We start from the raw sequence: 26,329 nt of genomic DNA, 5'->3' as shown, positions 1-26,329 counted from the left end.
CCCCTCTTGAAAAGCTGCACCAGTTACAGAAGTTGGTAGATGAACAGCTTCAGACAGTTGGCAAAAGTGCTGTTTGTACTAAATTTCTTAAACTTGTCTAGTTTTGATTCTCCTTCCGCAATACAGCGCTTGTGACATCTGATGGACGCTTCCTTGCCCAAACCACCAGTTCCATATAGAGACCTGCATGATGAGGAGTGGAAAGGACCAGTGCCATTGCTGACATGGGGTCAAGGGTACGGCTGCGTACAGCTGTCGACAGCACCGTACTCGCTGCCAGCGAAGCGTAGAAAGCCCAGAATTCAATGACATAAAGAAGTGACAATGACAGAAATCTTTGTAATATCTGTTCTATTATGTGTGACCATGGGTAATGGTCAAGTATACTGGGCACATTCACTAAATCCCCCATTATTCCAACCTGTTACATGGTGGGATGGGGAAACACCAATTTTAAATGAAGAAACAGCATGGCTTGGTGGAAAATGCATTCCACCCAGTCCTAGTGATGTCAGTGACAAGGTAATGTTGAAAAGTGCCACATTTTATACAGCTACTCCTCCAATTTGCATTAACAAATATAGAACAAATGGGACTCTCGAATGGTGTGTAGGATTCACTGGTATGCCACGTGTTACAGAGGTTCGAGTGACTTCAAATCAGACTAAATTTACTGAAATGGTAGTAGCATACCTGTTAAGCGAAGAGCTTCTGCATGGCTACCAGTGAATCTCACCCCAGAATGGGAAAGGGAATGTTCGATTGTTACAAACTGTCCTGGGTTCAGCAGTAGCAGTCATTTTTCCCCTTCCTGGTAGCTGGTGCAGTGCAGTGTTTTGACTCTCGGCCTGGGAACAGAGCTGATAGCGATGTTTTGGTTTGGCCAAGGACTTTGTGAGCCTCATGCTCTGCCAGGGAGGAGGGGAAGCCGTGAGGAAGCAGAGACAGGACACCTGACCCAAACTGACCAAAGAGGTATTCCATAGCACAGCACGTCATGCCCAGGATGTAACTGGGAGTTAGCCGGAAGGGCTGGGGGACTGCAGGGTTGCAGGAGGTATCGGTCGGTGCTTGGTTGGGCTGAGGGAGGGCAAGTTATCGGTCGGCTGGTGCTGAGGTGTTGTATTCTCTTCCCTTGTTATTTCCTTTATCATTATTATCACTGGTGGTAGCAGTAGTGATCTGTGTTATACCTTAGTTACTAAACTGTTCTTATCTCAACCCGTGGGAGTTGCATTCTTTTCGATTCTCCTCTCCGTCCCTCCGAGAGCAGGGGGAGGGAAAGAAAGGGGGAGAAGTGAGCGAACGAGTTACCTGACTGGGTTTAAACCAGGACAGTTCTTTTTGGCGCCCAACGTGGGGCTTGAAGGGTTGAGATAACAACAGATCTGACCAGATTAATAGTCACTCATCACAATGACGATTTATTGGCTCTCAGAGTTGTTTCTCTTGATCTCACAGCTTCAGAATGTTGTAACTTACGTAGAGCTGGTATTTGGTGTGTTAGTGTTTATCAAGTGTGGGGCCTGGGCTAAGGTTCTTGTCTCACTGTGCTTTATGTCAATGGCTTGTAATACGGGTGGGCTCCAGCAGCAGGGCGGGACGGACGTGGCCGTGGACTTGTACCTGGCCGTCCGGCTGCTCTTCACCGTCCTGGCCCTCGCCCTACTCTCCATCTTCGTGAGGCTGCGGGGAGCTGAGGGGGAGCGGCCCCGGGAGCCGGCGGCTGCTGAAGCGGCCCGGGAGAGCGGCCCCGGGGACCAGGCGGCGGCGGGAGCGGGGCCGGAGGCCGCGAGGGGACGGCTGCCGGTGGAGGAGGTCGGGGCGGTCGAGGAGAGGAAGGAGGCGGCTGCCGAGCAGACGGAGAAGGCGGCGGAGGAGCCGAGCCCCGCGGAGGAGCCGAGCCCCGCGGCCGAGCCGAGCCCAGCCCCGCGGAGGAGCCGAGCCCCGTGGCCGAGCCGAGCCCCGCGATGGCCGAGAGCATTCCGCGGAAGCCGCCCGCCAAGCCCCAGGAGGATGCAGGAGACCAGGCAGCATTTCCCAGCAAGGCAGAGGAGGAAGAGCTGGACTCAGGAAAAGAGAAGCTGGCGGTGGGAGAGCCGACAAGTACAGCAGCATCAACTGAGAGTTCTGAAGGTTTTGAGTGGCCTTTGGGTACCCTTGGGACCTGCCTGCTGATTGTGATGGGGATCAGCATGTTGGCACACATACAGAGTGTGTTTTACCCACCACTATTTTGTCTGATCTCAAAAGTTAAGCAGAGTCAGGTTTGGGTCTTGTCTGGGGTTAGACAACAATATAGGGGGACCAAGAGATTTTCCCCAAGGTTGGACAGTCATGAGTGGCAGGGCGTGTGGGACAGTATGGGCAAGTATCTAGTCCACTGGGCCCCTCCAGTGCTTTGGAAGCATTGGAGATGGAAGGCAGCTGCATGGAGTCCCCAGCAACAAGCTGCAGAAACTGCTGAAGGGGACAGTGAATTATTTTGAGCCTGGTGGGCCCATTGCACTTCAGGTCATCAGAGCAGAGATGCAACATAGAGATGGACTCATGATCGAGGGGTGGACTTAGCAATGGACACTATTGCCCAGGTTATTCACAAGTGTGAACACTGCACACAGTCTCTCCTGCTCTGGAAGACTGTTACAAGAGATGGAGCCTGACATGGACCAGATGGACGCAGCAGCTTTATTGGGACTGGTCCATGCACTAAGATAAGAATGCACCGAGATAAGAGTGATGGTATATTGAAAATGTGGGATCTGAGCATGACGTGAATGGTATGGAATAAGGGGTGGATAATGTCCTGGGTTCAGCAGCAGCAGTCATTTTTCTCCTTCTTGGTAGCTGGTGCAGTGCAGTGTTTTGACTTTCGGCCTGGGAACAGAGCTGATAGCGATGTTTTGGTTTGGCCAAGGACTTTGTGAGCCTCATGCTATGCCAGGGAGGAGGGGAAGCCAGGAGGAAGCAGAGACAGGACACCTGACCCAAACTGACCAAAGAGGTATTCCATAGCACAGCATGTCATGCCCAGGATGTAACTGGGAGTTAGCCGGAAGGGCTGGGGGACTGCAGGGTTGCAGGAGGTATCGGTCGGTGCTTGGTCGGGCTGAGGGAGGGCAAGTTATCGGCTGGTGCTGAGGTGTTGTATTCTCTTCCCTTGTTATTCCCTTTATCATTATTATCATTGGTGGTAGCAGTAGTGATTTGTGTTATACTTTAGTTACTAAACTGTTCTTATCTCAACCCGTGGGAGTTGCATTCTTTTCGATTCTCCTCTCCGTCCCTCCAAGAGCAGGGGGAGGGCAAGAAAGGGGGGGAAGTGAGCGAACGAGTTACCTGACTGGGTTTAAACCACGACACAAACATATTCAAGACAGCGTAGAATTAGGTGTTTTATAGGTTGGCTTTTCTTTGCTATAATATCAGCTATTGTAATATCAGCTGCTGTGTCTGCTGGTACTGCATCACTAACAAAACCAGTACAAACGGCTCACACTGTTAGCCAGGCTTTGCAAAATGTCACTAATGAACTTAGTACTCAAACCACAATTGATTTAATCCTTTTGTTAATCTTTCTATGCATTCTAATCGGTGTGCCTTGGTTACGTCAATGTTTACAACGACTTTCTGAGAAATCTAGAAAAGCTGTCCTTATAGTAAAACAGAAGGGGGGAGATGTGGGTAATGGGACAGAAATAGGTCATGAAATGGATTCTGGTCGGGCTTCAGCCTTGGGAAGGGTAAAGAGAACAATGAAGGGTCAAGATCAGTTAGCAAAACAAAGCAGGCGGTTTGCAAGATAAAACAGGATGTGCAGCTCAAAACCAGAGCAGACCCTGTAAATATTTGTGACCGTTGGTGGTTTTGCTGAATCGGGATGAGAAGGAAGTAAGAGGAGTGGAAAATTACTGCTTAGCGCTTAGTAGACTGTAAAAGGGATGTGAGACGTGCAATAAAGGTCTTCATATTTCACCAGAACTGGAGTCTGTCTTTGATAACGCCACAAGAAATAGCCCCTAAAAAGGAGCAGAATTGCACCGTGGTAATATGTAGGGTGGAAAATAACAGGTGAGCACACAGTTCCCCAGTCTGTTAAAATCAACAAAAATGCTTGACCACTGAATGATATGCAGAAATTATTAGGTGCCATAAATTGGGTAAGAGCTTTATTAGGACTTTATTCTAATAAAGAGCTACACCCTTTGTTTTCTTTACTAAAGGGCCGCCCTGCTCTTTAGTTCAGAATGAAAACTGAACCCTGATGCCCAAGAGGCCCTCCCTAAGGTGGCTGTAGCCATTAGCAATAGACAGGCACAGCAATGCAATCCTGACTGTAGCTTCCATCTAATTATTTGAAATTCTGACTTCCAACCATATAGATTAATTTTCCAATGGGATTTCTCAGATCCAAACCCTTTGCTGTGATTGAATGGGGTTTTTGTCTCACCAATTTGGGAAAACAATAACCACTCGAATTGAAATGTTTTTTGCTCTAATAATAAAGGGCAGACAACGTTTAATCGCCCTTAGTGATAAAGAGTCAACAATAATCGTGTTACCTGTCACAATGCAAATATTACAGCGACTAATTCAAAGTTCCTTTGAGTTTCAGACCAGCTTAGAAGGATTCAGTGGACGGTTCTCGATGCATCCTCCAAACCATAAGCCATTGCAGTTACAGTTTGGGCTTCAAAACCTACCCAAATGTAACCTTGCTCCTTTAAGCACACTGTGTTCACTGACGGGTCTGGTAAACCAAGCCGTGCAGTTACTGTATGGAGAGACCGCCACAAGCAATGGCAACCAGAAATTCTTACAGGGCAAGGATCGCCTCCAATTAGCCAACTCTCTGCGGTCACTCGAGTTTTTCCGGACTGGCACGATCCCATTAATAGAGTCACAGACTCAGCTGGTGGCTGGAGTAGGATTGAGACTAAAAGCTGCCTAGCTAAAGGAAAGTAACCATAAACCTGAGTTTGATTTGTCTCAGACACTGTTACCATGTCTGAATCATAGCAAACATCCATATTATATAGTGCGTATTTGGTCTCACTCCACTCTACCTGGTCTGACAGAGGGAAATAAACGTGCAGACCTGTTCCCCGGCCTCACAGTTTTGCCCACTGGTTTTGAACAAGCTTGTCTTTCTCATGCATTTTATCATCAACGTGCAAAAACCTCACAAAAAACCTTTCACCTTCCTATGAATCAAACACGCCAAATTGTCACAGCGTGTCCTGGTTGCCAGCTTGCAGCCCCTTCACTGTCATTTGGTGTAAATCCGAGAGGCCTGTGTGTGCTAGAGCTTTGGCAATTGGATGTCACTCACATACCTGAGTTTGGTAAACTAAAGTATGTGCATGTTTCATAGAACCATAGAACAGTTTGGGTTGGAAAGGACCTTCAGATCATCCAGTTCCACCCCCCCTGCCATGGGCAGGGACACCTCACACCAAACCATGGCACCCAAAGCTCTGTCCAACCTGGCCTTGAACACTGCCAGGGATGGAGCATTCACAACCTCCCTGGGCAGCCCATTCCAGTGCCTCAGCACCCCCACAGTAAAGAACTTCCTCCTTATATCCAATCTGTTTACTTAAACAAAAGGGGGGAGTTTGCACACTCTCCCCCAGGAACGCCTGGTGAAAGCGCTCTATGTGTTGAAGTTTTTTAATCAATGGAGTGACCAAGGTGGGCCACCAATCTCTAGGCATTTTCTATCAGCATATGATAAGCAACGAGAAATAAAAGATAAAGCAGAAGTTGTAGTAAAAGATTTAAGAACCGATAAATGGGAAGGACCTTATCAGTTAATAACCTGGGGACAAGGGATTGCTTGCATTCCCACAGATTCGGGTCCCAGATGGGTACCGGCGCAATGGGTCAAGCCCTCATTTTCACCATCATCATCACCAGCAAGATGAAAATGACCACTGGACTGGCTTCCACCGCAGCCAAAAATGAATGTATGGGTAACTCTAGCCAGTCGAAGAGGACAAGACACACCATGTGCATCGAGGAAACCCCTTTGGCACATGTCTGGTGGGGACTCCTGTCGATAACTGGGCTGTTCCCAAAGACGGGTTATCCTAGCTAAATCTGAGCATCAACCGCTCCAACATCGTAGACCTGTGGAAGAGCTGGGGGGTTGGCTCCCCAGACCACGCCTTGAACCACAAGAGTTAGATGTGTTAGGATCCATAGAAATGGATTACTGACGACCCTTGAATTGCACAGACATACGGGCCGGTTTTAACAGATCCCACCCGGGTGGCATCGATCAACAGCTCACCATATTCAGTGGGTACATGCTGCCCTACCAGCATATCCCAGTGTTTCATCCTGGTGCGGTTATACCACACCCAGCAGATATCCCAGGAAATTCCCACCGGGATATTTCCTTATTTGTGGAGACCGTGCCTGGCCTGGTATCGCCTCTCGCGCGTGGGAGACCACGGAGCATTGGAAGACTGACGCTATTCATGCCAAATGCTGCTATGATGGAGAGCCATAGGAAAGCACAGCCTACACGCTCTGTGCATACTCATCAAGCAGGTTGTACACTTTGGACTACAGGTGAGACTGCAGCAGCAGCAGCATTATTTATCCCACCTGCAGCTATAGGGAAAGCGTTAGGAACGTTAAACAAGCTTGGCTGTTGGTTATCTCAGCAAACTAATGCTACTTCTTTAGCCTTAAGTGATCTGTTACCAGATGTCGGTTCGATCAGACATGCCACCCTTCAGAGCCGAGCTGCCATAGATCTGTTGTTAGCCCAGGGCCATGGTTGTAAAGGCTCCGATGGGACGAGTTGCATGAGCCTGTCTGATCAGTCCCAGTCTATCCATGAAGCAATGCAACACTTAAAGGGCAGATCTCAGCGGTTGCAGGTGGGCAGTGGCTGGGATTGACTGGAAGATGTGCTGTCAGGATGGGGCATCAGTGCAGAGCTGAAAAATACTATTAACATCGCATTGCTTAATGGCAGTTTAATGGCGGTTCCTTGTTTAACTGCTTGTGTAAATCCTTTCATTACTAAATCAATCAAAAATGGTTTGTTGGTTTATAAAGAAAGGGGAAATGTGGGGAAGGTTGCACAAGCAGCTGTGCCAGCAGACCGGGATGAGAGCACAGACATCTTAACCCTTGTGTACGACTTTATGCATTAAACACCCGATGTGGGGTAACTGCGCCGGCTTCGTCTTCCTTAGGGGTACAGTGCGGACATAAAACGCTCCAAGCATGAATCATGGTTGCCAAATCTCTTGATCTAAAACTTTTACTCTGTCTCCAAAATCCAGCTGTTACCACCTCTGGAACAGTTGCTTTAGATGGAATGTCCCAAGTCTGCAAGAGACAGCAGCACACAGCATCTCAAAGGAAAGTAAACCCCAAACCAACGTAGAGACAGGAAGGGCTTCAGGGCCAATGGCGGGTGCAATGCTTTGGATTCATTTGGAATTGTGAAATCCGAGCTCACTCTTCTAATAGAGATAACACGGTTGTATTGAGGGATAAAGTCAATAAAGCAAGAGCAGCAGCACCTGGTGCGTGCCTGTAGCCAGAGGCGCCCTGATTGGCATTTGTTCCAGGTTTCCATCCTTTCACTATTGCGTTAGTCACAGACATAGTCATCATATAGTTAGTCACAGACATAGTCATCATCATCAGGCGGGGAATATTCTAACTACCTCCAGGAACTTATTATCACGAGTCCCCTCCTCTTGGCGCCTGCGCACTGCTCTGCGGTGACTGTGGGCAGGGGTCGTGAGGATGAAGTGAGCAGTCTTCCTCTTGTGAGTAGGGGTCTTCCAGATGAAGTGAGCAGTCTTCCTCTTGTGAGTAGGGGTCTTCCAGATGAAGTGAGCAGTCTTCCTCTTGTGAGTAGGGGTCTTCCAGATGAAGTGAGCAGTCTTCCTCTTGTGAGTAGGGGTCTTCCAGATGAAGTGAGCAGTCTTCCTCTTGTGAGTAGGGGTCTTCCAGATGAAGTGAGCAGTCTTCCTCTTGTGAGTAGGGGTCTTCCAGATGAAGTGAGCAGTCTTCCTCTTGTGAGTAGGGGTCTTCCAGATGAAGTGAGCAGTCTTCCTCTTGTGAGTAGGGGTCTTCCAGATGAAGTGAACAGTCTTCCCCGCTGTTACTTTTCACCTTTGGCACAGTCGGCCGCCCCAGTAATCCCAGAACCAGCCCAAACCAGCCCTAGCTGTAATTCTTCTGGTAGCTGGCAAGGATTTAGAACAGTGCGACCTTCCTGCAAAATCTGTTACAGGATGGGCAGACAAGGAGTATCCCAAGCTAGCAGATGGTTCGGAGGCTCTTGTCTCTAAGCTAACTGATAATGAGAAGGATGGTGTGAAATAACTCATTCATGTTTAGTGGGGCCACTAAATTCCACAGACTTACAGCACAAACATTGTTCTTTATCTTCGACCTAAGTCAGGCTAAAAGTACTTTAACCCTATGTTTTCCAGGCACTAGCTTCTCTTGTATCAAGCCCCCCCCCCCCCCCCCCCCCTTTTCTTTTACCTTTACAAATTCTTTTGCTCAAGAATTCTGGCCATTTTATTAAGCTCGTTGTCTGATCTTGTGTCTTCAGGGAGCTTCGCCAGCTCATACAGTTAGATCCACATAGCAACACCTATGATTTGCGAAAGCCAATGCATTCAAGTGTTCATCATAGGACTCATCCTCTCACAATCCCTCATATCCTCTTCCTGGGAATTACACAGCCCCTTCTCCAAAGTAAACTCAATGCCCGTTCTCCCACTGGGTGTGCTTCACTGCTTCGTGTTAAACGCCACAGCAAAGGGGAAGCCCTGTGCTATCAGGAGCACGTTGGCTCATTGTTTAATCTCAGGAAGAACCTGCAAAGGTGTAGTTTACATCAGCACCTGGTGAGTGGCTCTTAAAAACCAAACCCAAACCCAAATGCACATTGCCTTGAAGGTGTAAGTTCTTCCTGGGGGAAGAAAAGGGGAAACAGAGAGCAGGCTGCGATGCAATTCATGGGTAATGAATTCAGTCACACCTTAGCCTTTGTTTCCAGTTTCATGGCCAGTCCCACCTCCTGCCTGTCTCTCCCTTAGCAGCAGTGTGCCAGATTGCTGTTCTAGCAGTAATATCCTTATAAAAACCTATTTTATAGTTGTATTTCTGTACTGAAAGAGGTTATTTCTCTCCAATCCCAGCTGCACTGGGCCAAGCCCCTTAACCTCGGCAGAGCTCTCTCGGCTCAGAGAGGTTGTATGGATTTAACTGTTGGATTAATGGATTTAACTGTTTCCGTGGAGACCTCAGAGCAGCCTTCCAGTATCTGAAGGGGGGCTATAGGGATGCTGGGGAGGGACTCTTCATTAGCGACTGTAGTGACAGGACAAGGGGGAAAGGGTGAAAACTGAAACAGGGGCAGTTTAGATTGGATAGAAGGAAGAAATCCTTTACTATAAGGGTGGTGAGGCACTGGAATGGGTTGCCCAGGGAGGTTGTGAATGCTCCATCCCTGGCGGCGTTCAAGGCCACGTTGGACGAAGCCTTGGGTAGCATACTTCAGTGTGAGGTGTCCCTGCCCATAGCAGGGGGGTGGAACTGGAGGACCTTAAGGTCCTTTCCAACCCTAACTATTCTCTATGATTCATTAATTAATTGATTGTTTTCCCTCTAACCTGCCCTGCCGGGAGCACTGTCTGTCCCATCCCCAGGAGCATCACAAGACAGCAGTACAAATTCGTGTCAGCAGCCTCTTTGCAGGCACCCAGGAACATTCCAGTACCACTTTTGACTCCGCTGGCCAGGAGGAGATGCACACCAACTCGGCCAGGCACAGAAGAGAACACAATGTGTAAAACACCTATCCCAACAGGATGCAAATCTCTGTGGTATCTTGGTTATCAATTCCCCTCTAGTAACTTTACTAGTAAAGTTCCCCGGAAAATAAAGGGAAGAAATTATTATTTTTATTTTGTTAAAGTATAAAAATCCTGTACATTTGACAAAAGCTTTCAGAATCACAGAAAACCGCTGGGCTACTCCCTTTGTGTAAGGATCAGAGACAGGAAGCACTCAAACAGCTTTGCACTGATCTGATGAAACACAGGAGCCTTGAAATTCAACACTAAATGCCTGCTGAAGGATTCTGCCCCATCCCCAGCAGTGCTCAAGGCCAGGCTAGACGTGACTTGGAGAAAACTCCAGGACCAAACTCGCCAACAAAGTTTCCAAGCTGCCGAGCAGGTTATTTGTTATTGCGACACCGGGAGACACGGCGGATGGCTCCTCCTAGCATGTGTCCCCGCCTTGCTACACAAGCCATCCTTCTGTAGTCCCTGGGCACACATAGTCATGAGGCTGCCTATGGATTACAGCATTGTCCAGAAGGTTCCCCGCCCGCGTACAGAATTGGGTCTCTGAGGGGCGTTTACTTCTTCCAACAATCTTCATCACTTCTGGCAGGCTCTGAAGCACGCGCAGTAGATGCTGGTACCAGCTCAGTTGGTTCGTTAGCCCCACGGCCAAGACAATCCTCCTGTCCTTCTCGAGGTTTATACATTCCATTTGGTAATTTTGTGCCCCCTCCTTCCCTCAGATGGGACACAGACCAAGCTGCTCAAGTGGAAGGTGGCCCTGCGCATGGCAGGGGTTGGAACTGAACGACGGTCCTGGGGTCAGCTGTAGTAATCATTTGTCTCCTTAGGAGCTGGTGCAGTGCCTCCAGCCTGAGAACAATGCTGAGAGCAACAAGACAAGACATGGGTGTGTTAAAGTCACGTTTACTCCTATCAAGGGACGTTTTCAGTCTCATGCTCTGCCAGTGAGGAGACACAAGAAGCTGGGAAGAAGCAGAGACCGGACACCTGACCCAACCTAGGCCAAGGGGTATCCCATAGCACAGGCATATCATGCCCAGTGTATAAACTGGAGGAAGATAGCCAGAAGGCCCAGATCACTGTTTGGGTTGGGTGGGGTAGCAGTCAGTGTGTGGTGAGCAATTGTACTGTCTCACCTTGTTATTTCCTTTATCATTTTTACTATTGGTGGCAGAAACAGTAGTGATTTGTGTTCTACCTTCGTTACTGGACTGTTCTTAGCTTGTAGGAGTTATATTCTTCCAATTCTCCTCCCCATCCCTCCAGGAGCAAGAGGAGGAAGAGAGGGGGCCCGGAGGAAAGGGGGAGAGCGGCAAGAAAGGGGGCTGCCAAAACAGGGGGCAACTCCCACGTGTTGAGATAAGAACAGTGCAGTAACTAAGGTAGAACACAACCCCCTCCTCCTGCCACCAGTAACAATAATGATAAGGGAAATAACAAGGGGTGAGAATACAACCACCCACCACCCGTCAACCGATACCCAGCCCAACCTGAGCAGCGATCTGTGCCTTCCGGCTAGCTCTGTCCAGTTTATGCAGTGGACACGACGTGCTGCGGTACAGCACAGCCCTTTGCCTAGTTTGGGTCGGGTGTCCTGGCTCCGTTTCCTCCTGGCTTCTTGTGCCCCTCCTCCCAGGCAGAGAAAAGGACTGAAAAGTCCTTGATGGCAGTAAACGTTACTGAACTCACCCATGTCTTCAGTTGGTGCCACCAGCACTGTCCTCAGGCTAAAGCCAAAAACACAGCACTGCACCAGCTACTAAGGAGAAAAAATACTGCTACAGTGGAAGCCAGGACAATGATCTTTAAGGTCCCTTCCAACCCAAACTCTTCTATGATCCTATTCTGGCCCATTGCAGTTGAAACAAACAAACAAAAAAAAAAATCAAATGTATTATTTTCTCCTCTGCTTTGAACTGTTCAAATACACAAACCAAAGAAAGGAGCTGTCCTCAATTATGATTCCTTAACATTCAAACTCTACTATGAGTTTGCTTTTCCATCCGGGCATACCCTTGTATGTCACAGCATACAAGCGTCTTTTCAAGGCCTCAACAGTGCTAAGTAAAAAGTAGTTGTTGTAGAGGGTTACAGATTAAACTGCCAGCCACAGAATCATAGAATAGTGACGGTTGGAAAGGACCTTAAGATCGTCTACTTCCAACCCCCCTGCCATCATTCATACTCCTCACTTGCCAGCAACCCAAGCAGAGGGAAGTGTAAACCATCAGTGATACTCAGAGATATCAACTATCCTCAGCCAGAATCTCAGGGTATTCCTCCCAGAACTGGTCCCCGATTATGTCACAGTGCAAGGGAACAACTTTATTCCTAGTCCGAGTCACTTCAACTTCCTTTCCTTCTGCTTCCCTTGGCAGTTTCATTTTCTCAGTCACAACTTCATTAACCTGAAAATACAGTTGACACATTAGCAGACAGGAAAGACTCCAGAGGGAATTCACAAATGGACAAGAACCAAAGCTACAAAAAAAGCAACTGTCAACCTATGGCACACTACATAGCACCCTTTGAAAGGAAGCTTATTCTCAGTTCAACCACGAGCAGCTGAAACTGCATGTCATCATCACATGGCTTGAAGAAATGACCCGCAAAGTCACCTGATTGCAAGTGTTCCTGAATAAAATACAGTATTTAATTTGGAGCTATACAAGGCAAATGGGAAACCATGCAAATGTCATTACCAAGAACAAACATGCATAAGGACCCAGTGGAACGGATTTCCAGGTGGAAGCCTCTATCTATTCCAATTAGGTCAAACAAAGTAATAGTAGGCCAAACAAAGAAACAGTAGGCCAGAAGGTCATAATTCCTTTGCAGTGGAAATACCTGGGATCTAGTCCTGTGAAGGGCTCAACACAGGCCCCAACAATTATCACATCAAAATGACAATAGTCACTGAAATGGAGTTTTTCAGGAAGCAGAATGCTTTCTGCATTTTCAAAGCTGCTAACATTAACAAACCAAGGGTACAATTCATTAAACAAAGCAGGTTTGTCTAGCAAAAACATCAGACTTGTGTAATTCACAGAATCAATAATGCTCCAAGGGACCTCTGCAGATCATCTAGTCCAACACCCCTCAGCCATGGATACATGGGTTAGCTCAGTAGTCATAATTTGTACCTAAGTCACACTTCAAACACCAGTTTTTATACTGTGCTCATAGAGACACATCTCTCAAAAATATCTCCAAAATAATTAGATACTCACACATCATTACAAGGTAAATATGGTTAGTTAATACATAGGAATATGTTAAATACATAGACATATATTTGGGATATAGCTGGTGACCTTACAGTGCAGCTTATCTGCCATAGTGTCCCTACTAAAACCCTGAGCATGAAGCAAGTGGTAATACAGCTGTTTACCTTTTGCCATACTAAGGCAGCTCCTTCTCTGTACATCAGAGGTTTGTTGTTGTAGTTGATGTTGAATGCAGAAAAGAGTATTTCATTCTCATCTCCAGCCAAAGTCCCCTGGGAAGAACCGAAAACAGAAAACACTCTTAGAGAAAACCAAACAAACTGAATCTCTAGAGTAGAAAAAGGGTGAACACTGGATGCAAGACTGACATTTAGGCAGATTTTCACCTTTAAGTCACAGGGTTTAACTACCTCTTCCAACAGAGGAATTCTTTCCAACTGCCAAACGAGGATGTTAATACAGAGAAGGTTTTGTTGTCTGCGTGGTTCCATTTTCCAGACAAACCGATAAAAGTCAACAGACTTCAGGAGAAAATGATCTGCTCGAGCCTCCACGTTGAGGCAAAATCCTACAGAAGGGACTGGGGATCCATACTAGCTGAATCCTGCCAGAGTACTTCATGCACACATATACTGGATGTTTATATGACATTTCTATGGTTTCTGAGCATGCTACTGAAGGATTAAAATCCTACGGCCAAAAACCCAGTGTTTTCTCATCACGTCAGCACCTGTACAAGTGAGGAAGTCGTTGAATCAACATCCACAAAATTATTATTGTGAGAACAGACAATCCAGCCACGCCTGCTGGGTAGGCAAGTCCAGCTTTACAAATCTTAGGATTTTCTCTGTAGCTGGAAAACACATGATCTAAAAAGACTCTTACCTGCAGTCTATCCTGTGCTTGCACTGGTGTCAAACCACTTGGCTGTACAAGCACCCATAACACTGTATTATAAAGGTTATTAATACAGCCTACAGAAAAAAAAAGAGACAAAGACTAGTTATAAGATCTAAGTGACTACTCAGAAAAAACAGCTTTAGTTTCAGAGTGGTACTCAAGAAACAGCCAAGAATAAAACAGAATTAATAATACCAGTTGCTAGAGATGATACGATCTTTCTGATTAACTCTTAAGGTACTGTGTATCATGAGAATGACTAGAAGACACATTTCTTTGTAATTCTGAAATTGGAGAGCAGAGAGTGAACGGTGTTTCTGTGCAATGCAAGTTGTCTTCATCTGAGCAATAGGGATTAGGCACCAACAAATGCCTAGGAAATAAATCCAATGGTGTGTTCTGGTGTGGAATATACAGCACTGATTGAACATCCACATCCCTTCAAGATTCCCCATGCTAAACAAACTTGGGACATAAAAAGTAGTAAATTCATTCTATTAATATTGGAAATATTTCTTGTGCTGAACTCACTCCCAGCATGCAACAAATATGGTTGTAACCTGAAGGTTCCAAATTCCAGACAGTATTTCTATATCCATACAAAGCCCAAAATGATCCTTCACTGATACCTATACACACTGGCAATAAAGGCATTTCTATTCAGAGACGAAGACAACTCCACTGCACAAATCTGTTTTCTAGAAACACTCACAATCTGCTTGTCTCCAGCAGAGATAGTTCTTTAAATTCTGGTGGCTGGGATACAACACAGTTCGGGCACCAAATCCTGGTGGGTACAGAAGTTGCTGCTCCTTGAAGTAATCCTCCCAACAGAAAACATAACTTCAGGCAAACTGGGAGACCACATGAGTCATGAACTTGCTTGCAAACACAAAGCAAAAGGGAAAAGAAAGAAATACCTCAATGTGATTTGTAGCTGTGATTATCTGAGGTATAAGTACCTATCATCCTGGTGGGCAGCAGCATTGCTTAAGTAATGGCCCAACTGATCAGCAACAACAGTCTTTTGCAGAACAGGAAATCCTGAGAACCAAGGAAGTTTGGAAAAGGTAACATTTGGTTAAAAGAATGGTTATTCTGTCAATGTTTGTTTCAGATGTTTCTATCAGCAATTCTGGTTTTAAATCTCTGTATCACTGAACGTGTTTTCCTGAAAGATCATGAACAAAGCCTTCACATGAAGAACCTGAATTAGATACAGCATATGCATCCAAACACAGCCTAACTCTTAACTTCTGCGTGTAGATAAAGGCAAACCTAAAGAACTAGAGGTTTAGGGATGTAGTATCAAAGCAGCTTTTACCTTGCTCTTCTTTTAAACCACCTACTCTTCTATTGGAAGACAAAACTGTATTCATCACTCTGGCCCGAAGCAGCAGCAGTATCTTCCATCACTGCCTGGGCACACCTGGTCACCAGATGAAGAGCACAGGCATCATTTGGCTTTTTGCACTCATGCTGCTCAGGAAACCTGCGAAACAAAAATGGTTGAATAAGAAACCCTTAAGAAGCCACTGAAAATGACAACCCATTTATTTTCCTCACATCTGCCTTCTATCAATATTGATTTCCAGCAACCTGGCAATACAGAGAACTCGCTCCAGGTATGACGAGTAAGAACAAAAAACCTTTTTGCACACTCTGAAGAACCCATTCTCTTTCCCATCACTATCTCAGCCTAAAGAGTCTTGCACCACTGGGTTCTGTATTTTACTTGGAAAAGGTGACAAATACTGTTTTCTATAAACTCACTTTCTCCCAGGGAGCCTTCTACACTCTATCCAACACAGGCAACACTATCATCGACTTCTTAACACTTGACAGCTCCACCAGGACCCTGCGACCAACCCAGAGAGCAAATCCCCAGACGCTGCTGGAACCCGAAGGCACCATTACGAATCCAACCGCGGCCCTCGGAGGCAAAGCACCGGGAGCAACGGGAGAGGCCGAGCTAAGGGCTCACTGCGGGCAAGGAGGAGCTGTGAACCCCGCGGAACCCACCCAGGGAGGCGCCAAGGCTCCTGCACGGCAGCAGCCAGGGCGCCTTCCCCCGGCCCAGCACCCGCAGCCGCAGCCCAGCGCCTCCAGCCACTGGTTGCCCGCCCACCCGCCCGGCCTCACCTCTGCAAGCCGCGGCCGTGCAGCCGCGCCGCTCTCCGGCAGCCGGGCACTCGGGGACCGCCCGCCTCAGAGTCCCGCACACGAGGAGGCGGCAGCGGCCGCTCCCGGCCGCCGTAGCTGCAGCGCCTGCCCGCAGAGCGGAAACGGAAGCGGGGGGAGCCCTTCTGTGCGCCTGGGCGGACCTCTCTATGGTGACAGCCGCGGCCCGGGCCGTGGCCGGCGTTGGCGCCAACTCCCGCGGGCGCCCAAGGGGCGGCCTTGGCAGGGAGAGGGGCGGGCGGCAGCGGCCGCTTCCCGCAGCGCCCCCATGCGGCCGCCGGCGGCATCTCCGCCGCCTCCCGCCGCCGGGGCACAACGGGGGTACCCTCGGGGCGCTGCACCTCATGGCGGAGGAGCCCGAGGTGGAGCCGGGCAATGCCGCAGGCTTTCAACAAAATACATACATATACACATGGCTATGTCAATACAGGAAGGAATATGTCCTACACCAACAGAGCCTCTGCGTTTGTGCAGAATGCTAAGCTGACGGGACATTAGCGTCATGCAGCGCCTACAGCAATGAATGCATTATGCTTTGACGTCTAAGCAAGGGCAAAGGTCTGCTTTGGGCACTGAAGACTGAACAATCTGGGCTTTGCCTTTTCACAACAACATCATTCAGGTGATGCTGGTGATTAGAAGAGATAATGCACTTTAATCCATAAAAAGGGTGTAGAGCACAGGAACAGCAAGGCCCCGTGTGTTAATGCTGCAAAGCAGTTTTACTGCGACCGATGCCATCACCTCCCATGGATCTTCCAGACCTGGGTCCTGTGTGTTTGTGCTTCCTGTTACGGAAGGACTCCTCCACTGGGTCACCGTACGGGATGCTGCAGCTATAGAAATGCCTACAGGCAGAGGCCGCAGGTTGAGCCGTGTGGTGCTAACGCCTGTCTGCTGCTTCCAGGGAAATTCCCTTTCGATCTAAACCACGGCTGCGTTTGGAGGGGAAAGAGGGGGCCAGAGCCACCGCGACCACCCCAAGATGGCGGCGCGGGAAGGACGCCATGCTTTGACCTCCCCAAGATGGCGGCGATGCCGGTGCCGCCGCGCCCGTGTGGGGAGCGCTGCACGGGAAGCTGCGCCATAAGAGCTGGGCGAGAGCGCAGACATCTTGGGTGTCATCAGCTGCAAGCACGGGAGAAGCGCGCAAGGGAAGCCCAGAGGAACGGAAGAGAGAACACCGAGAGAGCTGCTGAGAAGTGCACCCACTGGGACAGGAAGGGGCTGAGGGAAGGAGGAGCTGTTGTAGCCCGGTACTGCCCGGGGTGCCGGTGCGAAGTTACCGAAGTTACCGTTGGAGAGCTCTCTCAGACGCGCTGTGCCGCGGAATAAAGCTCTTGGTGCGCCGGCAGCAGCAGGGCCCGGCAGCAGCTGCCACACGCCCTCCTCAAGATGGCGGCTATGTCGTTCCCGCTCTGTGTCCTCCTCAAGATGGCGCCTCCCCTCCCCGTGCACTCCCCAAGATGGCGCCGCGCAGCGGAGCTTCCGGCGCACCTCCCGGCGTGCACCGCAGCGGCAGCGGCGGCGGCGGCGGGAGCGGCAAGATGGCGGACGTGCTGGATCTGCATGAGGCGGGGGGCGAGGATTTCGCCATGGATGAGGATGGCGACGGTGAGGGGTGGGACCGGGACCGGGACGTAGACCTGGGCCTGGACTCGGACCTAGAGCTGGACCGAGACCGGCTCTGGCTCTGGGGCCGGGAGCGGCTCGGAGGGGCGCTGCCTATTCCGGGGCCATGCTCTGGGCCTGACCCGCTCCCCTCCTGCCCGCAGAGAGCATCCACAAGCTGAAGGAGAAGGCCAAGAAGCGGAAGGGCCGAGGCTTCGGCTCGGGTGAGGATCGGTCCCTGTGTGGGTCCCTCGGTGCTTTGATGGGGTTCGGTGGCGTTTGGGGGGGCTCCATTCACTCCTTCCCTCCCCAGAGGAGGGCTCCCGGGCGCGGGTGCGTGAGGACTACGACAGCGTGGAGCAGGACGGGGATGAGCCGGGGCCGCAGCGCTGTGAGTACCGGAGCGCTGGGAATGGGACATAGCAGCGCTCCAGCTGCTATGGGGGGGGCTCCCCTTTCCACAGCTCCACTGAAGCCGGTTCCCTCCTCACCCTCAGCGGTCGAGGGCTGGATCCTCTTTGTCACCGGGGTGCACGAGGAGGCCACAGAAGAAGACATCCACGACAAGTTTGCGGAGTACGGGGAGATAAAGAACATCCACCTGAACCTGGACCGGCGGACGGGCTACCTGAAGGTAGGGCCGGGTTCTGCCAGCCCAGCTTCCCTTTGCCCTGCTGGCATCAGGCAAGGAGCCCTTCCTGCCTTCCTCCTCCCTGCTCCTTAGGGGTACACCCTGGTGGAGTACGAGACCTACAAGGAGGCGCAGGCGGCCATGGAGGGGCTGAACGGGCAGGAGCTGATGGGGCAGCCCATCAGTGTGGATTGGTGCTTCGTGCGGGGGCCCCCCAAGGGCAAGAGGAGGTGAGTGGGAAACAGCCCCGGGGAGGGGGGCTTGGAAAGGGCCTTAAAGCTCATCCCAATGGGAGAGGATCCCCCTCATCCCATCCCTGCATCCTGTGTCCAAAGCCCCTCTCCTGATGCTTTGGAGCCTCTTTAGGCTCTGAGGTATCCCTGGAGCCTTCTCCAGCCCCAGCTCCGTGTTTTCTTCCAGGGGTGGCCGCCGCCGGAGCCGGAGCCCAGACAGGAGACGCCGGTGATGACTTCTCATTCCCATGGCAAATCCAGACCAGGAGCCCCGGGAGGGGGGTTTGTACCTTGGGGACGGGAACAGAAGGAGCTGGAGGAGGTTTTCCTGGTTTCCAGGGGGACAAGGGAAGGGGGGAAGCCACCATTGGGGTTTCTGAGCCCCTCAGCCCGGTTCCACCTCCAACCACAACGTTTCTAAAGCATCTTCTTCCCCAAGGGTTCAACCCCGTGGCCTTCAGTGCCTGTTGTGGGAGCTGTAACCGGGCCCCAGCCCTGCCTCGGGGCTGGCTCCACAATAAACTCTTAATGCTAAAAAGTCACTTTTCCCCCTTAAAAGAGCACCTGGGAGCTGGTTTGTGTGCACCTCGGGTCACCTGGAGCAGCTCTGGGGTGATGCTGAGCCCTTGTGTGTGTGTCCCTGCCCCATTTGTCCCCCCTTACCCCACTGTTGGGGTCCTCTTTGCAGCCCCACCATCACATGAACCTCTCGGGCATCTTCCTGCATCTCCAGGTCCTGCTTCCCGGGTGCTGCCAGCTTGTTCCCACTTGGCACGGGATGGAGTTAAGGGAAGTGCTGAGCCTGGAATGTTGGGAAGTGAAGGAAGACTTGGAGCGGGAATGGAGGTGCTCCCAGCGGGATCCTGGTCAGGTCTCAGCTCCCAAGGGCACCCACTGGGGCTTGGGGCACAGCAGCAGGGGCTTGGGAGCCGCCAGGACCCCTCAGCATCACCCTCTTTGTGGCCTTCCTCCTCCTGTTTGCCCAGGGCTCACCCTGTGTAAGGGGGCAGAACCCCTCATGTCACCAAGGCTGCAGGGAAGGAATGGGGGGGTCCCATTGTCTGCGTGCCCAGTGAGGACTCCCTACATGGTGTCCCCTGCCCCGCAGTGCCTCATGGCTGTATCCCCAGCCCCATAGTGGTGCCCCGAGCCTCGGCCGCGTCCCCAGTCCAACCCGCTGCTGCAGCCTCTCTGCACGCACAGCACCTTCACAGCACCCTCCCTGCACCCACAGCACCCTCACTGCACCCACAGCACCTTCACTGCATCCTCCGTGCACGCACAGCACCCTCACTGCACCCTCCCTGCATCCACAGCACCCTCCTGCACCCACAGCACCTTCACTGCAGCCTCACTGCACCCACAGCACCTTCACTGCATCCTCCCTGCACGCACAGCACCCTCACTGCACCCACAGCACCTTCACTGCAGCCTCCCTCCACCCACAGCACCTTCACTGCAGCCTCCCTCCACCCACAGCACCCTCCCTGCACCCACAGCACCTTCACTGCACTCACCACACCCACAGCATTTTCACTGCAGCCTCCCTGCGCCCACAGCACCTTTACTGCACCCTCACTGCATCCACAGCACCTTCATTGCACTCACCACATCCACATCACCTTCACTGCATCCTCACTGCACCCACAGCTCCTTCACTGCACCCACAGCACCTTCACTGCAGCTTCCCGGCACGCACATCACCTTCACTGCAGCCTCATGGCACCCACAGCACCTTCACTGCATCCTCACTGCACCCTCAGCTCCTTCCCTGCATCCACAGCACCTTCACTGCAGCCTCCCTGCACCCACAGCACCTTCACTGCATTCACAGCACCTTCACTGCAGCCTCCCTGCACCCACAGCACCTTCACTGCATTCACAGCACCTTCACTGCACCTTCTTTGCACCCACAGCACCTTCACTGCATCCTCTCTGCACCCACAGCACCTTCACTGCATCCACAGCACCTTCACTGCACCTTCACTGCACCCTCACTGCAGCACTTTCACTGCATCCTCACTGCAGCACTTTCACTGCATCCTCACTGCACCCACAGCACTTTCACTGCACTCACCGCACCCACAGCACTTTCACTGCACTCACCGCACCCACAGCACCTTCACTGCACCCTCACTGCATCCACAGCACCTTCACTGCATCCTCACTGCACCCACAGCTCCTTCACTGCATCCTCCCTGCACCCACAGCACCTTCACTGCAGCCTCCCTGCACCCACAGCACCTTCACTGCAGCCTCCCTGCACCCACAGCACCTTCATTGCACCCTCACTGCATCCACAGCACCTTCACTGCACTCACCGCACCCACATCACCTTCACTGCATCCTCACTGCACCCACAGCTCCTTCACTGCACCCACAGCACCTTCACTGCAGCCTCATGGCACCTACAGCACCTTCACTGTGTCCTCACTGCACCCACAGCTCCTTCACTGCATCCACAGCACCTTCACTGCAGCCTCCCTGCACCCACAGCACCTTCACTGCATTCACAGCACCTTCACTGCACCTTCTTTGCACCCACAGCACCTTCACTGCATCCTCTCTGCACCCACAGCACCTTCACTGCATCCACAGCACCTTCACTGCATCCTCACTGCAGCACTTTCACTGCATCCTCACTGCAGCACTTTCACTGCATCCTCACTGCAGCACTTTCACTGCATCCTCACTGCACCCACAGCACTTTCACTGCACTCACCGCACCCACATCACCTTCACTGCACCCTCACTGCATCCACAGCACCTTCACTGCACCCTCACTGCATCCACAGCACCTTCACTGCATCCTCACTGCACCCACAGCTCCTTCACTGCATCCTCACTGCACCCACAGCACCTTCACAGCAGCCTCCCTACATCCACAGCACCTTCACTGCACCCTCACTGCATCCTCACTGCACCCACAGCTTCTTCACTGCATCCACAGCACCTTCACTGCACCCTCACTGCATCCACAGCACCTTCACTGCACCCTCACTGCAGCACTTTCACTGCATCCTCACTGCATCCACAGCACTTTCACTGCACTCACCGCACCCACAGCACCTTCACTGCACCCTCACTGCATCCACAGCACCTTCACTGCACCCTCACTGCACCCACAGCTCCTTCACTGAATCCTCACTGCACCCACAGCACCTTCACTGCATCCTCACTGCAGCACGTTCACTGCATCTTCACTGCATCCTCACTGCACCCACAGCTCCTTCACTGCATCCTCACTGCACCCACAGCACCTTCACTGCACCCACAGTACCTTCACTGCACCCTCACTGCACCCACAGCACCTTCACTGTACCCTCAGTGCACCCTCTGCACCTTCACAGCATCCTCAGCCTCTGCCCCTGCCCCCTGGGAGCCACCAGGATCCCCTGGCCCCGATGTGCCAGCACCCAGCTGTGCCACTCCTTGTGCACTGACACCCAGCTGTGCGCAGATGTTCCCCCTCCCAGCACTGACAAGGGCTGAGCTGTGCTCGGGCCTTTATTGACCAGGACACCGACAGCGTGACCCCCCCGGCACCCAGCAGGGAGAAGGAGGGGGGGGATGAGGAGGGAGAGGGAGGAAGATGCGGGGCGGGGGAAGGAGCCGGACACGGGCTCCCCAAGGGCTTTGGGGTCGTGCAAAATTGCCCACAGCAGCAGCGCGGCCGAAGCCATCGGTAGGGTTCAGAGCGAACACGGCCCCGCCTGCCCCGGGCCGGGGGTGGGGGGCTCTAAGTGCCCGGCTCCGGGGCCGGGCTGCTCTGGAAGCCGGCCAGGAGCCGCATCTCCTCGGTCTGCATCGAGTGCCGCCGCAGCAGCCTGCGCCCGGGGGGACCGCGGGGCGCGGGGGGGTGCGGCCCGGCCGGCAGCGGCGGCAGGAAACCGGCCCTGCCCGAGCCCAGCGGCTCCAGCAGCAGCGTCCCGGAGCCGCGGCGCTCCAGCAGCCCCGGGGGGCGGCGGCGGGGGCCGGGCGGGGACTCAGCGCCGGGCAGCGGCGGGGAAGCGCCCACGGGGCCCCCTCCGCCTCGAAGCGGAGCGGTTTGAGCCACGGCGCCGCCTCCGGGGCCGTGTTGCGGCGCGGCAGCGGCTGCGGGCAGGCGGGGAGCACCCGCTCGGCCCCAGGCGGCCCCCGCCATCCCCGCCGCCTCCCGGCCCTCCACGCTGTGGCGCCGCGGGCGCCCGCCCAGGCTCAGCCCCTCCAGCCCCGCCACCAGGCGCTCGGGGGGACCCCGCGTCCCCTCCGGGCCCGGCGCCGCCAGCCCCAGGGCTCGGAGTTGAGGCGCTTCAGCGGCCGCCCGCGGGAGCGCGGGGGCTCCGCACTGGGGGTGACCGGTGCCGGCGGCGGCGGCGGGGGGAAGCAGAACACGTCCCTCTCCTCCTCCTTCTCGCTGCCCGCCGGGGACGCGGCCGCGCGCAGCTCGATGTCGGACGGGGACATGCACAGCGCCGGAGAGCGCTTCTCCTCCAGCCCCGGCGACGGCGGCGAGTTGAGGTACTGCCGCGTGGTCTTGGTGCCCGACGGGGAGGTGTCGGTGGTGATGATGATCACCTCCTTCCCCCGAGCCTTGCACGCATCCAGCAGCACCTGCAGCGTCTCCCGGTCCCCGCGGTTGATGGCGTAAACCAAAGCGGAGGCTCCGGCGTAGTCGCGGGCGCTGGGGTCGGCTCCGTGAGCCAACAGCACCGTGGCCACGGCCGGGCCGGCGCGCTCGGCACAGGCGTGCATCAGCGCCGTCATCCCCGTCTTGTCGGGGATGTTGGGGTCGGCGCCGTTCTCCAGCAGGTACCGCACCATCCGCGGCTGCTCCAGGGGGTCGGCGTAGCCGGCGCGGCAAGCGGCCATCAGCGGCGTCTGCCCCGCGGCGTTGCCCTCGTTGATGTAGGCTCCTCCTTCCAGCAAGAGCCGCGTGAGGCGGAACTTGCCCTGGGCCACGGCCCGCAGCAGCGCCGTCCGTCCGCGGGCAGCATGGGCAGAGCGGCGGCACCGGGCGGCCGGCGCACGGGGCTGGGCATGGCGGCGCCTACGGCAGCGGCGATGGCCGGGGCTGGGGCCGGGCCGGGAGCGTCACCCGCTCACTGCAACGGGACACGGCGCGCGGTGAACACCCCCGGCCCTGCTTCAGGTTCCCCAGAAGGGGCCCGAGCCCCCCCCCACAGGGCCTCTGCCCTGTCCCCTGCCCGTGTCCCTCCAGGGTGGTGCTCATCCCCCTGCCTGTACCTCCTGCCCATATCCCCCTCCTGGAACCCTGTTTATACCCGCCATCCCCTTCTGCATCCCTGTTCATACCCCCATCCCTTCCTGCATCCCTGTCTGTACCCCCCATTCCTTCCTGCATCCCTGTCTGTATTCCCATCCCTTCCTGCATCCCCATCCCTTCCTGCATCCCTGTCTGTATCCCCATCCCTTCCTGCATCCCTGTCTGTATCCCCATCCATTCCTGCATCCTTGTCTGTAGCCCCCATCCCTTCCTGCATCCCTGTCTGTATCCCCATCCCTTCCTGCATCCCTGTCTGTAGCCCCATCCCTTCATGCATCCCTGTCTGTAGCCCCATCCCTTCATGCATCCCTGTCTGTATCCCCATCCATTCCTGCATCCCTGTCTGTATCCCCATCTGTATCCCCATCCCTTCCTGTATCCCTGTCTGTATCCCCATCCATTCCTGCATCCCTGTCTGTATCCCCATCCCTTCCTGCATCCCTGTCTGTATCCCCATCCATTCCTGCATCCCTGTCTGTAGCCCCATCCCTTCATGCATCCCTGTCTGTATCCCCATCCTCCCTGCAGCCCTGCCTGTATCCCCCATCCTTTCCTGCATCCCTGCCTGTACCCCCCCTCCCTTCTTGCATCCCTGCATGCGTTCCCATGGCGACCGCAGCTCATCCCGCTCCTCATCTCTCTGCCCAGCCAACAAAATAGGGGACACCCCCTCCCCATTTCCCTCCCCCCCCCCCCCCCCCCCCCGGCGGGTCCTCATCCACCCCCCCAGCAAGACACCAGCGGCCACCGAGCCTGAGCCTAGTGCCTGGGACTGCACCGTACCCCCTGGGGGGGGGGGACGACGACACCCCCCCTAGCCCCTCTCTCCCGCATCCCTCCATCCCTTCCTCTGTTACCATAGCGACCGGAGCTGGGTATCCCCCGGCGATGGGTCCAGGTCCCAGATGCTGCCGGGCTGATGGAGGTGTCGGGGCCATCGGCCGGTGGCTGCCATCCCGGCCCGCCGCTGGCGTAGCGCGGGGAAGGGGGGGGGGGAGGGAGGCAGCGGAGGTTATTTGGAGGCTTTCCCCCCCCCCTGCATCGCTATTTTTGGCGGCTGCTGGCGCGGGGAGGGCTGGAGCGAGATGAATCACCCGGCGGCGGCGCAGCCAGCGCCGAACCTGCTGCGCCGAGCCCTGCGTGGGGGCGAGCGAGAGGCCGCCGTGGGGCTCGGCGAGGGGGGGGGGGCACGGGTTCTGGCGGCCATGGGGCTGGGGACCATCGGGTATTGGAGTTTCGGGGGTCATGGGGCAGTGGGGCTGGGGAGCGGGCTGTCACACCAGAGGGGTGTGGAGAACCACGGGGCTGTGCATCCATATCACAGTGGGCCATGGGGCAGTGGGGGCTATGGGGCAGTGAGGCCACAGTGCTGGGAGGCTCAGACGCCCCAGGGCAGCGGGGTGGGAAACAGGGACCTTCTGTATTCCCACCTTGGTCTTGGTCCCGGTCCCGGTCCCCGTCCCCGTCCCCGTCCCCGTCCCCGTCCCCGTCCCCGTCCCCATTCATTCCCGCCCCTGCCCCATTCATGCCTTCATTCTCCTCCCTTAGCCCCGCCCCCTTTTCCCGCCTCCTCCCCTCTGATTGGCTTTTCCATCCGCAAATCAGCGCGGCCCTTTCGCAACGTTGCGTTGCTCCGGCGACACCGGACACACGTGGAGCGGCTGCGCATGCGCGAGGTGAGGACCGGGACCCGTACCGGGATCGGATTTGGGGGGGGGGGTTCCTCGTGTCTCCCCCCTCCCCCCCCGTCCCTTCCGACCCCGCTGCCCCCCATGCCCCCCGGGGTCCTCCCTTCAGCTCAGGGGGGGCTGCCCCATCTCCCCCCTTCAATCCCCGCCTCTTCCCCCCAGCGCCCCCCGCGCCCCCCCAGCCATGGCGGGCCGGGGCCGCGGCCGGGGCCGGGGGCAGATGACGTTCAACGTGGAGGCCGTGGGCATCGGGAAGGGGGAGGCGCTGCCCCCCCCCACGCTCCAGCCCTCCCCGCTCTTCCCGGTGAGTTCCTGGGGACGGGCACGGTCCTTGGTCCCTTGGGAGGGGCTGAGCCCGGGTGTGCTCAGTGCCCTGATCCTCCCCCAGCCCCTGGAGCACCGCGCGGCCCCACTGCCGGGGGGCGAGGAGGGCGAGTACATGTTAGCGCTGAAGCAGGAGCTGAGGGGGGCCATGAGGAACCTCCCCTACTTCGTAAAGCCGGGGGCACCCCGGAGAGGTACCGGGGGGGGGGAGGGGGGCGGAGGGTCCCAGCCTGCAGGGAGCACCCCACTGACTCCCCCCATCCTGCTCTGGGACCCCCCAGATATCGAGCGCTACTCGGACAAGTACCAGATCTCCAGCCCCGTTGACAGCGCCATTGACTGGAACCCAGGTGGGGGCACGGGGGGGTTTGGGGGGACACAACCGGTAGAGGGACCTGGGGGGGG

General features: G+C 54.2%; 3 protein-coding genes and 1 pseudogene across 3 annotated transcripts; 2 read left to right on the top strand and 2 right to left on the bottom strand.

Moving 5' to 3' along the window:
* Nucleotides 1-11,893: 11,893 nt before the first annotated feature.
* Nucleotides 11,894-15,064, bottom strand: LOC133263059 (probable tRNA(His) guanylyltransferase; annotated as a pseudogene).
* Nucleotides 15,065-17,658: 2,594 nt separating this feature from the next.
* On the top strand, nt 17,659-19,184 carry RBM8A (RNA binding motif protein 8A). Its single transcript, XM_061442685.1, has 6 exons — nt 17,659-17,785; nt 17,947-18,006; nt 18,096-18,173; nt 18,280-18,416; nt 18,507-18,643; nt 18,834-19,184. Exons 1-6 carry the CDS (start codon nt 17,719-17,721, stop codon nt 18,877-18,879), a joined length of 525 nt encoding a protein of 174 aa, XP_061298669.1. The 5' UTR covers nt 17,659-17,718; the 3' UTR covers nt 18,880-19,184.
* Nucleotides 19,185-22,203: 3,019 nt separating this feature from the next.
* ANKRD34A (ankyrin repeat domain 34A) lies at nt 22,204-23,719 on the bottom strand. The gene is given in 5 exon segments (XM_061442702.1): nt 22,204-22,657; nt 22,660-22,771; nt 22,773-22,912; nt 22,915-23,604; nt 23,607-23,719. Coding segments are annotated over 5 exon segments (1,275 nt in total). The 5' UTR covers nt 23,668-23,719; the 3' UTR covers nt 22,204-22,385.
* A 1,967-nt stretch (nt 23,720-25,686) lies between these two features.
* LOC133263066 (DNA-directed RNA polymerase III subunit RPC7-like) lies at nt 25,687-26,319 on the top strand (the record flags this gene model as incomplete). Its single annotated transcript, XM_061442701.1, has 3 exons — nt 25,687-25,904; nt 25,989-26,118; nt 26,206-26,319. Coding segments are annotated over exons 1-3 (364 nt in total), but the record flags the coding sequence as incomplete, so codon positions are not given.
* Between the last annotated feature and the right edge of the window lie 10 nt (nt 26,320-26,329).

Source organism: Pezoporus flaviventris, unplaced genomic scaffold (genome assembly GCF_033815535.1).
Source record: "Pezoporus flaviventris isolate CSIRO_AGI_PZ_B2104156 unplaced genomic scaffold, CSIRO_AGI_Pfla_v1 ptg000244l, whole genome shotgun sequence".
In the NCBI taxonomy this organism is placed as follows: Eukaryota; Metazoa; Chordata; class Aves; order Psittaciformes; family Psittacidae; genus Pezoporus; species Pezoporus flaviventris.
This window is presented reverse-complemented; position numbering and strand designations above follow the sequence as displayed.